The sequence below is a fragment of the Neopsephotus bourkii genome, unplaced genomic scaffold, assembly GCF_033783945.1.
Source record: "Neopsephotus bourkii isolate Nb327-2 ecotype Australia unplaced genomic scaffold, CSIRO-AGI_Nbou_v1 NB_1624, whole genome shotgun sequence".
NCBI lineage: Eukaryota > Metazoa > Chordata > Aves > Psittaciformes > Psittacidae > Neopsephotus > Neopsephotus bourkii.
This window is the reverse complement of record NW_026902099.1, coordinates 6,814,518-6,828,313: the sequence shown is the minus strand read 5'-3', so window position 1 is coordinate 6,828,313 and position 13,796 is coordinate 6,814,518. Positions and strand designations below refer to the sequence as shown.

Here is a 13,796-nt window from a genome sequence, read left to right as displayed (position 1 = left end):
ATTACAAATCCATAAAAGCTCTGCTAGCAAAAGCATGCCATCTATTTTGTAATACTAGGTAGCTATAAAAAGATAAATGAAGCCTCAGATTTTTCCATTCACAATTCAACTGCCTGTTTCGAACACTCTAGGGTCCAATCCTCTCTCTCTTGTGTGCATTGTAACATATATGCAGTACCCCTGCAGGGCTCCTTCCTCCGCTCTCTTCCAGACACCTCAAAGCCTATGGAGGGCAGCCAAAGCAGGGGCTCCTGCCATAGTTCACACTCAGCCCCAAGGAGTGGCTCTGAGAGAGAAAGCTGAAGACTTGGGGGACCTTCAAAGACAGCCCAGCATCACAGAGGTAGGCACACCAGCAGTGGCAGGGCCCTTTGCTTTTGATGCCACCTTGCTTTTCCAGGCTCTTCGACCACCCAGAAGTGCAAGGACTCTCACTGTCTTTAGAAGAAAAGAGGATGATCCATATTGCCCCTCCTCTTCCACATTTGTTTTTCCTCTTTTTTCACTAAGGAGAAGGATTGAGAGCATTGGAGGCCTGGGGCATCCCTGTTCAAATGCAGTCTGAAGATACAGAGTGAGAGAAAGTGGCCACAGGTAAATCTTAGTGCTCTTTAGGTATCTTCTGCTGTGGACAGCCTTTAAAGGTCTTTATAGCAGGATACTACACAAAACACTATGAGCTTGCCCTAACATAGGTTATTAGATGAACTGTGTTCAGGCACTCAGAAACAGAAAGCACACTGCCTAAAGTGGAGCCAGTCCTGTCGCTCAGGTTATGAGTAACAGGGTCTTTGACCTGACAAGGCACACAGCTGCTTGCATGTTTTGTTTTTCCCTTTTGACAGCTATAATAAAAATCCTTCTTAGATAGCACTATAATGTGTTAAGACATCAGTGTTTGCAGCTATCTGCTTTGCTTCTTTGCCAGGATTTTATTACTCAGCAGTGGGAAGGACAGACCCAGATGACCATCTACATCCCAGCTACATTAGTGAAAAATATCATGTATTATATCCAGCAGTCTGAATTTAATGAACAGCTGAGGCACAGGTATACATGAATGAAAGGCAAGGTAGATAGGAAGAGTAATATTTCAAATCATGCCAGTATGCTGCAGTGAAAGATATCTGTTAAATAATAGCTACGTTGATCACTCTGCTATCCTTGTGTATTCATATTTATCCAGAATAAATAGGATACACAAAATTATCATTCAAATATTACATCAGAAGGCCCTTAGTTTATACACCTTCCAAAGTACTTTTATGAAAGCATTTATTGGGTTGTTTTTCAATTTTATGCTGCAAACTTTGTTTTTGCACATTTTTCATTAACTAAAGTTGCATATGATGTCATGGTGACTATATACCATTCATTTTATGTTATTTCTATACAGTTAGTTAAAGGAGTATTAAGACAGACTCAAAATGGGTTTCTCAGTCTTCCACTGCACACCTGCATTGCCATTTGCAGAGCAGAAAATACATTATCGTTCAGTAAACTATGTCCTATTATGATAATAATAAATGATACATAAACCAGTCTAAAACTAAGTTCAACCATAATAATTCAAGAACATACCAGTTCTGGGGGTTATACAGAAATCCAGCCAATGTGGAGCAGGAAACCCGTGTTCAAACAGGAGGCATACAAAGAGCGTGGTGAAGATAAGGAAGACGCTTCGTTTGTGGGACATCAATATCTGATGATTTGCTCTTGGGCTCAGTCACTGTTGTAAGTTTCCTTTCCACCTACACAGGTAGGAAGATTAAGAAAGACACCGTCCGCCACTGTGGAAGTGAGACTGCTTACTTACAAAACCACCCCTTGGCAAGACCTCATTTCTTCCTTCCTCCCCCCCGCACTTCAATAATTTTTAAGCCTTTAGGAAACTGAGTTCTGGAGAAAGAGCTCTTCTGTCCCTGCTTTTGTATTTAGTTTGATAGGGAACAGACTGATCTCTATTAGCAAACTGGAGATCAGGCTCCTTTATTGAAAGATACTGGACACCAGAGGATTTTTTGGTATTTGTGAAGACCGAAGGAATTGTTTTAATTTTGCCTTTTTTTCTCACTCTCTGAATTATGTTAATTGGAAACTAATTTTCCATAACTCTGTTTTGCTCATGATAGTGACTAGTATGTGGTGTTCCTGTCTTTATCTTCAGTCACAAGCTTCTCAATCTTATTTTCTCCCCCTGTCCTGTAGAGGAGGAGGAGGAGAAGGAGTGAGAGAGCAGCCAAGTGAGTGTTGGTCAACCAAAGGTCAACCCACCACAAAATGCTAGAGGAAAAGCAACCTGCAGGAAAAGGAGTCCCTGCCCGCCTTGTGTGGGTTATCTCATCCTGTTTCCAATGTAAGGCTAAGATTATCACTACACTTGCCCTCACAATCATCACTACTTGCTGAGTCTATTGCTAGTCCTTTGCCAGCACTGACCAGGATCCAGCGTTTAGGCTTCTTCGTATATTTCTGATTATCTTAGGAGTTAGCTTCCCATGGTCATTCCTTGTTTACAGCATTTCTAATTTGCAGTGCTCCGTCTGTTTATGCTGAAATAATTACAGAGCTCTCTAATGCCTGGACACTATCAAATAATTCAGCTCATTTAGATTTGCATATTAATTATATATCAGTCACCCAGAAGGAAAGGATGAGTTTCACTTAGTTCTCCCTTGGCAGATGGAATGACTTATCTTCCTCTACAGCCTGCATAAAGATACTACTCTTGGACTTTTTCTATTGTAATTCTGTTTCATTGTATGTCACTTGGTTCCCACATGATTTGTGAGATAAGTAATTTTAAAGGCATAAAAACCAACACAGCAGGACACAATGCAAACCTGTATCAGGTCAGGAGGTTCAGATTCTACCTTTGCTTCTGCTCTCCCTTCCAACAAATGACCATTCGTGATTTTTTTTCAAGAAATGTGCTAAATTATAGCTTCAGTGTTTAGATTTGCGTTTTCTCTGGGTTTAATCTTAATATTTTAGAGCTAAATTTATTTTTTCAAGTTGTGCCCCAGCTTTTTGGATAGTTTGGTAGCTTCTGATGCTGCTTCTTGATAGTTTCATTTATTTATATATTTTAAAACATTTTACGGATGCTCTTTCCCATTATTCTCTCCATCTCTATTAGTTTTGTGGGGTTTTTTGTACTTTGTAGAAAAATGAGCTAGCAATCACAGAAGTCAGGACTTCTGTTGATAACTTCAGTGAGGTCTGGAGGAAGTCCTAAAGGCTCACACCTTCCAGACAGAGCTAATATTCTGGCTGGAACAGCTCCCAGACCAGGCATGTTTCAACAAGTACACCTGTGATTAAGCTGAACTGTGAAATCAGAAGCACACAGAAATGGAAGGCCCCTGAGAGGTTTTTAACTTTATTCAGAAAGGTAAATAAATGCAGTCAGGTACAAAATCCTACTAGAATTTAATAGGGGCCAGCCCTATTTAAGAAGGAATTCAGCCCTACCAAAACCGGTGATCAGTTGTCTCCAGTAATGGGACAGAGTAATGTGCAGCTGCAGAAGCTTGTGTTGGCATGGTGACCTCAGCAGTGCACATAGTCCCCTGAGGTAGTGTATTGGATGCGCGTCCAGGGGTTGGCAGCTGGGGTGGCCTCAGTGAGAAGAGGCCAGACCAGCTGAGTGGGCACTGGCCAGCCAGCCAAGGTCAACCCACCACATGTGGACAGAGAGCTGTTGATCTGCTTTTAAGAGGAACTGGCCATTGGCCCCAGAGCTCAGTCCACCTGGCCCCCAGTACAGCTACAGCTGTAGGCAGTTCCCTTCCTTTTCTGCTATTTCTCAGCACAGACCTCACAAGGATCATAGAATCATGGAATCATAGAATAGTTAGTGTTGGAAAGGACCTTAAGATCATCAAGTTACAACCACCCTGCCACGGGCAGGGACACCTCGCTCTAAACCATATCACCCAAGGCCTCATCCAACCTGGCCTTGAACACTGCCAGGGATGGAGCATTCACAACCTCCCTGGGCAACCCATTCCAGTGCCTCACCATCCTAACAGGAAATAATTTCTTCCTTATATCCAATCTAAACTTCCCCTGTTTAAGTTTGAACCCATTACCCCTTGTCCTATCACTACAGTCCCTAGAGTCCCTCCCCAGCATCCCTACAGGCCTCCTTCAGATACTGGAAGGCTGCTATGAGGTCTCCATGCAGCCTTCTCTTCTCCAGGCTGAACAGTCCCAACTTTCTCATCCGATTTTCATACGGGAGGTGCTCCAGTCCCCTGATCATCCTCGTGGCCCTCCTCTGAACTTGTTCCAACAGATCCATGTCCTTTTTATGTTGAGGACACCAGAACTGTACACAATACTCAGAGAGTAGAACTCTCACGAGAGCAGAATAAAGGGGCAGGATCACCTCCTTCGACCTGCTGGTCATGCTCCTTTTGATGCAGCCCAGGATACGGTTGGCTTTCTGGGCTGCCAGCACACACTGAAGCTGGCTCATGTTCATTTTCTCATCGACCAGCACCCCCAAGTCCTTCTCCACAGGGCTGCTCTCAATCTCTTCTCTGCCCAGACTGTAGCTGTGCCTGGGATTGCTCCTACCCAGGTGTAGGACCTTGCACTTGGCAGGGTTAAACTGCATGAGGATGGCATCAGCCCACCTCACAAGTGTGTCAAGTTCCCTCTGGATGGCATTCCTTCCCTCCAGCGTATCAATCGAACCACACAGCTTGGTGTCATTGGCAAACTTGCTGAGGGTGCACTCAATCCCACTGTCCATGTCAGCGACAAAGATGTTGAACAAGACTGGTCCCAACACCGATACCTGAGGGACACCACTCGTTACTGGTCTCCAGCCGGACATTGAGCCATTGACCACAACTCTTTGTGTGCGGCCCTCCAGCCAGTTCTTTATCCACCGAGTTGTCCATCCATCAAGTTGATGTCTCTCCAATTTAGAGACAAGGATGACGTGTGGGACAGTGTCGAATGCTTTACACAAATCCAGGTAGATGACATCAGCTGCTCTACCGCTGTCCATCAGTTCTGTAGGGATAACCCTACCACATCCAGGGCTAAAACATGTGGCTTGAACAGTCCGTCATATGGATATCCCGACTCACTACAGAAAGGGATCATATGTCCCTGCAGGCCCTACTTATCATAGAATCATAGGATCATAGAATGCTTTGGATTGGAAGGTACATTAAAGCTCATCTAGTTCCACACACCCCCCCCCCCCCCCCCCGCAGGGACATCTTCCACTAGACCAGGCTGTTCAAAGCCCCCGTTCATCCTGGGTTTTAACACTTCCAGGGATGGGGCAGCCACAGCTTCTCTGGGCAGCCTGTTCCAGTGTCACAACACACTCATTTTTTTCCTGGTGTCTTATCTAAATCTACCCTCTGTCAGTTTAAAGCCATTCCCCCTTCTCCTCCTCGTCTCCAGAGTCCACCCAGCCAGGCAAGAGAGGATACAGGTATCCCCAATGCCACACTACAATCAGGACACTGAGCTCTAGAAGACTCCACACACTCAGGAGGAGGCTGGACAAATTCAGGGACCATAACTATACCCACAGTTATTGAATACAAAGACACCATTTCTGGCTGAGGTATGGCCTGAGCTGAAATGGTGGAGGATGGGAGAACATCTGCAGGAAGCAGTACTGCAGGAAGTACTACTACATGTTCACCTCACTCATGCCATGGCTGGAGATAGGATCCTGAGCTGGGTGGCCTTGTAAAGCTGTTCTTTATTTCTTATATATCATCACCATTTAACAAAATCTGTTCCAAATTTTGTTGAATCTAGAAAAAGTCATGAGAAAGCTGTCTTCTACAAATCAAATCCTTTGTAATAGCCTTCATCTCTCCTAGCTATCATTTACATGACTATTATGTCAGTTTTCAATTGTCATATTCTCATAACTTTTTTGGAAGGGAGAATCAATAAAGCATGTCCATTTGCCTCTCCTGGAAACTAACTTTTGCAAAGACGCAGCTTTTTCATGTAGGTCAAATGCTAGCATTTTTTGAGGGTTTGGAAAACATTTGGGAAAAATATTACAGCAGAGGGGTCACCTCTTCTAGCTACATGACAGCTTTCTTTTTCTTGTCAAGGTCAGGATTGAATGATTCAGGAGGAATAGCTTCAGACAGCATTTACCTCTTTGACTGCATAATAAAAATGTGACACTCAGGAATGACAGGTAGAAACTATTGTTGGTCTACCTAAGTAGTTGATTCTGTCTTTCCTCTGTATCACCATCCTATGACATGGATCAAGATCAGAAAAGACAGAATTTTTCTCAGACAAATGTAATTTTGTCAAAATGATATCTTTTTTTCTTTACTAATAGAGCATGTATAGTTTTAACAGAATATTGCAGAAGAAAGATTGAAAATGTTATTTTTACCATTTTACTATTGCTCTTTTACTGTTTCCTATTTTTCCATAGCATTTAATAACTCTTTCTATAGTCAGATTGCCCATGAGAGGTAGTGTCTTTATTAATTACAGCAGAATCCAGCACACTCTGAATGGTGTTTAGCCTACTAGAATCATTGAGTTAACCATAAACATCCTCAGACTTAAAAAGCACATTAGCATAGTGCTTCTGGTGACTTTATATATTTGGTTTGGTTTGCTTTTTTATGTAAACTTTGTAACTACTCCAAAGATACCTATAAAAGGAGGGATGCTAAGAAAATCATCCTATCTCTGTTGAGATGCTGTCTGTGCTGCCATGTTAAATCATACTTGGTTCTGAGCTTGAAAACTGGCATTCATTGACATAACACCAAATACAATTTTGTGACCAGACTGGACAAGGACCTGTCTTGATGAGTAACTCCATCAACTGTCCATGGCTAAATTGAATACATGAGTTAGTGTTACTCAATGTAATCTGCACAGGCAGAAGATAACATTAGAAGGAACCAAAACCTTAATCTACACACACTCATTTGTGATACCACATCTGGATAAAGGTATGTATTTTGAAAACACTTTTCAAGACTATTTATGTAGTGGCTTATACTTTATTAGTTCTGTACATTCCTGAATTGTTTATCAAGAGAAAAAAATGACAAGACATAGTTCAGCCTTCTTAAGATGCAGCATCAACATGACATCCTTACTAAAGAGGCTTTAGAGAGACCAGTAGTTTCAATATATAATTTCCTATCACATAAGTGATATATCCTTACCATTTATCTCTGTTGTGATATTCTTTCTTTGTCAATAATAGTTAATCTGAAGGCAGTTTGTAACAGTCTAATAGCCAGATAGACTAATGACCCCTGCAGCCTCGCCTCAGATCCTTAACACAGATAGTTGTTAATAAATTATGGTAATAACAAGTAGAATTATTATTATTGCCATGCATAAGGATCCTTTTTATATGTAGCGTAATTATCTCTTTCTGCTATGCTATCTTTTTAGGTTACACATATTATGAAGGAGAAAGGTTATAAAAATCATAAATATCAGATCAGAAAAAGCCATAACAGCATTAAGCATGGCTATTCTGTCTGAGGAACTGACAGAGATGGACCTTTGGGATCATCAAATCTGCTGTTTGTTGTGAGCTGCATGATCATATGGATTCCATATGCCAGGATCCACAATAAAACTATAGATGTCACCAAGCCCATCCAGATCCCAGGAGTGAAGAAACCTGTACAGTCACTTGCGTAGGAAAACTGGTTGTTTTTAATGTTGAAGCCTTGAATCTGAAATGAAGAAAGGTAGAGAGATTACTGCAATTAAGCATGGAGAGTAGGCCTTATTTTCAGGATACATATAGTAGTTACAAAAAAAACCACCTGTTAATCACCATTCACACTCTACTCACTTAAAAAGAGTGAGAACCAAGTCCCCTCCATAACAATTTTCCAGACCCCCCCTTTTCACCCAGGAAACGTAAAGGTGCAGAATTCATTTGTTTGCAAGAAGGTTTCCCACTTCAGAAATGTGTGCTACTTTTAGGCAAAGTCCCAAAGGGGACATGTGGTCAGTATTGCTCAATGACCATTTAAGAACCAGGAAACTCAAAGGTCTCAAAGGCATAAGAGTTAAGCCACCAACCCTGAGAGCTTAAGATTTATTGAAATCCCCTGAGTTTTTTACCTATTAACTCCTTGACAAGATGAACTCCTGAAACCTGCTTTAAAATGCATCTAATGAAGATGACCTTTTGGGTTGAGTTTTGGTGAAAGTTCAAACAGTTGTGAAACCTTTCTTCCCCCCTCCTTAAGACATCAGAGACTTGAAAACAGGAGAGAGGACTTGTTTTACTGAAGTGTGGGATCTGTTTGTCTATTAACATATGAAACCCACAGAAGCTTTTCCAGCAGTTAGAAAAATCTGCAATATCTCTCCTTTGACTGGATTTTTGAGGTCTGCCACTGACTGAGCTCCAACCACATTACTTTCCTCAGAAAAATGAACTAATTTGAGGATCTGTTCTGCTTAGCCATCACTTTCTTAAGAAGTATCAGCAAACAAAATGCCTTTGAGACCATTATCCTTCCAAAAAATTTCATAAATCCAGTCAAAGCATTAGAAAAATTATGAAGAAAGGCAAGACATGCGCCCCTCTACACAACAGGCAACAATTCCTTGGGATTTGAAGGGAAGAAGAAAGGGAATCTAACTGATGAAAGCAAATGACAAAAGGAAAGAACTAAACTTTCTTAAATAATTTTATGTATATAAAAAAAAAAGAAGACTGGGTTTCTTCTGCATTTACAGATTATTTGAAATGTGTGTCTAAGGAAAGCACCAAATATCATAAATCCACCAGTAAAGAAACAAGACCTTAAAACTGACTATTTTTTATAAAATATCTTAGAATCATATAATAAAGTGATTCTTTTATTTAAATCACTTCCCCCACCAGGTAGTAAGCAAGGAAGTAGAAGGTCATGGATTTCTACTTTTCCAACTCCATGATTACCCTATGCTTGACATGCTAATAAAAGAGGTTTTACTTCCTAGGAAACGTGTTGGTACAAACACTGAAGAACCTAGTTTGTGGCTTGCATACCATGCTGCACCAGTAAGCACTCTGGGTTTCAGTTCATTCATGGCCCAAGCACCTAAAGTTAATGTGTACATAATATGTGTGTTAAGAGCAATGTCTATACTTTCCAGAATGTTGATTAAAAGAACTATTCTTGTATGGAGAACTAAGGGCTATTTTGGTACTGTGGAGGTGAAGACAATTTTAGCAGTTCAAAACGTCTCTGGGCCTTTTAGAAGAACCTTTCCAAGTCAGGTTATGGTAGCTAACTTGCAAAGACTGCCTGTTTTCACTATAGGCAGTCAGACTTATGATTAAAGCAGGATTAGAGAAAATAAGCTTTTGGATTGGATAACTGTTTGCATAGTTTTAGAGAATACAGGTGATTACCAAAGCCTTTGCTTGTTAAGCCACCACTTTAACAACAGTGAGAATGTGAATAGGAGTCATGAAGTGTGGTCTGAAAGACTTAGTTAGAATAAAATCAGGAAGCAGGTGTTGATTTATGTCATTTATAGTGAAAGAACTGATTGAAATTCTGGAAAACAATACACACTTGTTATGACATTTACAAGAACCCTCTGAAGCACTTAGCAGATATATTTGGTTTAGAAAGGTTTTATCACTTCTGATTTAGAGGCAGAAATACTGAATTTTATTATATCAATCCTATTGTGATTTTATTGGGGGTTTTCTGAAGCAGTATTATGCTCACCAAACCTTCGAGGTGAAAGCTTTAATTGTACATTCTTAAAATGCTCTGTCTACTTCTAGGCATGAGATGAAATGTATGCAGGGTTCTCCTATTGTTTTTCTGAAGCTTTATCATTTCTGTGGGGGTGTTAGTTTCCAGGTGGGAGATAAAAATGTGACTTCCAGCAGCATTTCTATCTATAGAAAAGCTAAAAATACTTACATGTGATTCTCTAGTTTTTATGAATGTAAAAGCCTTTTGGACAGAGACTCCTGTACTGCGGAAGTTTTAATTTTAGTGCTTGGAGCAGCACCATTTGTCATGGTTACACTGGTCTGCATTTCCTGTTAATTTTTTTAATATTTTTTGAATGGAGTTCTTTCATCGTTTGAGCTTTGACAAAGCCTTCAAGTAAAATCTGTTGTTTTCATGGCTCTTGTGTACACCGAACATCTGTTTTTTGAACTTAGAAATATTTTAGCCATAAAGAATCATAATATTCTTGATTTGAAAGGTTTTGCCAGTTTTTCTTAGCAACAAAGTGCACCCTAAACCACTATGACACATACTAAAGAAAAGCAGTGCTTTTGGTGGCAGCCTTCTCTTTCAGTCCATAGGTGATTCTGAGATCCTCAGAAGGATAAAAGGTATAATGGCAGAACAACCATTCCTGTTACAACGCGACCAACAAAAAACTGCACGAGAACCGGGGCAGTTTTGGTAGTGTACATATATGAGTGGTGACATCCAAGGCTATAGGCAGTCTTAGACAGCATCCCACAGAAGTTCTTTAGGTGGTAGTGACATATATAGCTCCACAACTAAAGTGAAAGGATGTATTAGTTCAGCCTTGCCTTGGGACAAGCTGTGCAAGGCTTCACTGTGCAGGTACCATGTCCCTCTACACTAAGCTGTAGTTTCCTAGGTAAACAAAGTGCAAAGAATTCAAATAAAAACAAAGTAAGAATCAAAAAGCAACTCACGTAGGAGGCCCACATTTCCCATAGCAGCCCAACTTATTAAACAGGCATGTGGACTTAGTCATTCTTTGCCTGATTAAGTACATTTGGTTTTATTGGTTTTTCTTTTCTGTGGACTACATCATTGTTTTTTGTTTTTCAAAACTGTGCTTTCATGTTGTTATTGTTCAGCAACTGGCATCCTTTTACCCCTTGATTGAATGGATCACCTAGGGGGAACAAATTCTCTTTTACATTTTCCCTCAAGCTGAAATGAAAGTAAAGGCATTATGAATGTTTGCTGTTCAGCACCTACAATAGCAAGTAATAGTTCTTGAAATCATCTCTGAAATGGCAATGTGTACTCACTTGCAACCTGGAAATGAAAACATCCCAGTTTTTTGTCTCATCGTTGGATGGAATAAGCCTTGCAGGATAAAGATTGCTTGTTCCCACCAGCTGACAATGAGATGAATACTCTGCAGGAGCAGAGATGACAGAAACACTAAATTTAGCGAACTCTTCTCCATCTTGTACAACCTCAACTGAATCTAAAGTAGACCAGTTTCTAGCTGAGCCTTCATAGAACTTGTTGGTCATTAAAAACCTACAAAGAAAACATAGGGAGAAAAAAGAAGTCAAAATGACAGAAGGAAAAAGTTAGTATTCATTTGATAAAGTACCAGTGGTAGATAAAAGTTCACTATTGCTAGCTGCAAACATCACGGTATCTTAGCTTGGCCTCCCATGTCATTAGGATTGTTCATAAATGAAGAGATTCTGTGAATATGCTTTTACTACTTACAGTTTCATCTCACAAGCACAGCTTTTCATAGCTGTGGCAGGCAAGAAGCAAATGCAATTTCATTCAAGGGCCTTTTCCAGAGCAGTATTTCAGCAGTTACCAACAGTTTATAATCAGTGGAGCAGAACCTGAGAGACTGTCAGTCGGCCTGCAGTGGCTCTCAATAAACATTTTATGAGGTTTTCTGAAAATTGCTTTTATGATAGGTGCAGGCATGATAACCAGTCTGATTTATCATTGCAATTCTTCCTTGGCTCAGATGCCTAAATGGCAATTTCCTTCGCAAACGTCTGAATTTGCAGGGGAAGACAGTTTTCTCTCACTGGACAGTAGGGAGAGGTCATCAGCTCTAGTCTCCCAGCTCGTAGTGGGTAAGGCACAAATAACTATTTTCTCATTGTGAAAAGGTCTGTCTACATGTGGTATTGCAGCTGTTTCCAGTAGTTTATAATAATGGGTTTTATATATATGTTACTACCATTGCAGTCTGAATACCTCCCAAATAAATGTTCTGAAACAGAAATAATTGAGAACATCCGGAAACACATTCCAGTCCTTTGCAGATCAGGACTATATCCTGGTCTTTACCACTTTTTACCCAGTTACTTTTAACTATTCAAGTTATCTCATAAGGATAGGATAAACTTTCCTCCTTATTGTATGCTGGCTAATACTTTAACCTTACTTGGTCTATGAATGTATTGTGGAAGATTTTTTATTTTTGTTTATTGATAACCACAAAGAATTTAGAAAAGGAATCTTTTAGCAATAAAAGAGGCTTGCTACAAAATGAATTATTGTGCTTATGCACAATGCAAAATACACTCTATACGGATTTTAAAATTTGGGATAATGCCTAGATGAAACTATGACAGGTTTGACAAGCACTCATCTGTAAATATAACACAATATAGAATATTTTCTGGTCTGGAGGGCACATATGTATAGAGAATATTCTCTGTTGTAGAATATTGCTTACTTGTTAAAATCAGTTGCTTTCAGTAGCACAACATAGAGCCTAAATTCAACACAATGGTCTAAGGAACTTCTGATTCATAGGACTTTCGAATCCTCAAGGACTTCAAAATGCTTAAAAGGAATCCTAGAACTCAACGTGTCATTCAGGTGAGAAAAGGATGTTTTGCTTTATTGCATTCCTTGCACTTTAAGCCTAAACAGCTCTTTCCATACAACATTCAGCTGAAAGTGAAACATTCAGCATCAGTGGAAATGAAAAAAACATTTCCATTTCATCTAAAACACATTCACAAATATTTATGGAAAATATTTCACTATAGTGAAAAAGCCACAAAATTAAAACACCCATTAACTTAAACGTTAATTCCTAAAAGAAAGGCATCTGATATAGAGCCCAATCTGAACAGAATTTCCATCATGTCTCAGTACAGTGCTGCAGATAGTAGCTGAAGGCCAGTTATAAGCACAGAAAAGTTGACTTAAATGTTTGCACCAACCACAGATGCTGGGTGTGCTCTGTACTTTTGCTGAGCAGATAAGAAAAGTGGCAAAAAAGGAAATTTTTCAGAGACTTACCATATGAACAAACAAGTTTTATAAGGTTATGTATGTGAGTACAATCCAAAGTGACTGCCACAGAATCACAGAATAGTTTGGATTGGAAAGGACCTTAAGATCATCTAGTGCCAGCCCCCCCTGCCATGGGCAGGTACACCTCACATGAAACCATGTCACCCAAGGCTCTGTCCAACATGGCCTTGAACACTGCCAGGGATGGAGCATTCACAACTTCCTTGGGCAACCCATTCCAGTGCCTCACCATCCTAACAGGAAAGAATTTCTTCCTTATATCCAATCTAAACTTCCCCTGTATAAGTTGTAACCCATTGTCCCCTGTATAAGCTGTATAAGTTGTAACCCATTGTCCTATCACTACAGTCCCTAATGAAGAGTCCCTCCCCAGCATCCCTATATGCCCCCTTCAGATACTGGAAGGCTGCTATGAGGTCTCCACTCAGCCTTCTCTTCTCCAGGCTGAACAGTCCCAACTTTCTCAGCCTGTCTTCATACGAGAGGTGCTCCAGTCCCCTGATTGTTCTTGTGGCCCTCCTCTGGACTTGTTTCAACAGTTCCATGTCCTTTTTATGTTGAGGACATCAGAACTGCACACAATACTCCAGGTGAGGTCTCCTGAGAGCAGAATAAAGGGGCAGGATCACCTCCTTCGACCTGCTGGTCATGCTCCTTTTGATGCAGCCCAGGATACAGTTGGCTTTCTGGGCTGCAAGCACACACTGAAGCCGGCTCATGTTCATTTTCTCATCGACCAGCACACCCAAGTCCTTCTCC

General features: G+C 40.5%; 1 protein-coding gene across 1 annotated transcript in view; it reads right to left on the bottom strand.

Moving 5' to 3' along the window:
• Positions 1–7,005: 7,005 nt before the first annotated feature.
• ATP6AP1 (ATPase H+ transporting accessory protein 1) overlaps positions 7,006–13,796 on the bottom strand; it is a 56,155-nt gene continuing 49,364 nt past the window's right edge. Inside the window, exons 9-10 of the mRNA XM_061372979.1 lie at positions 11,033–11,270; positions 7,006–7,718 (exon numbers count right to left, since the gene is read on the bottom strand). Of these exons, the coding sequence (XP_061228963.1) occupies positions 7,509–7,718; positions 11,033–11,270 (448 nt within the window). The 3' untranslated portion in view covers positions 7,006–7,508. The remainder of the gene's footprint in view (positions 7,719–11,032; positions 11,271–13,796) is intronic.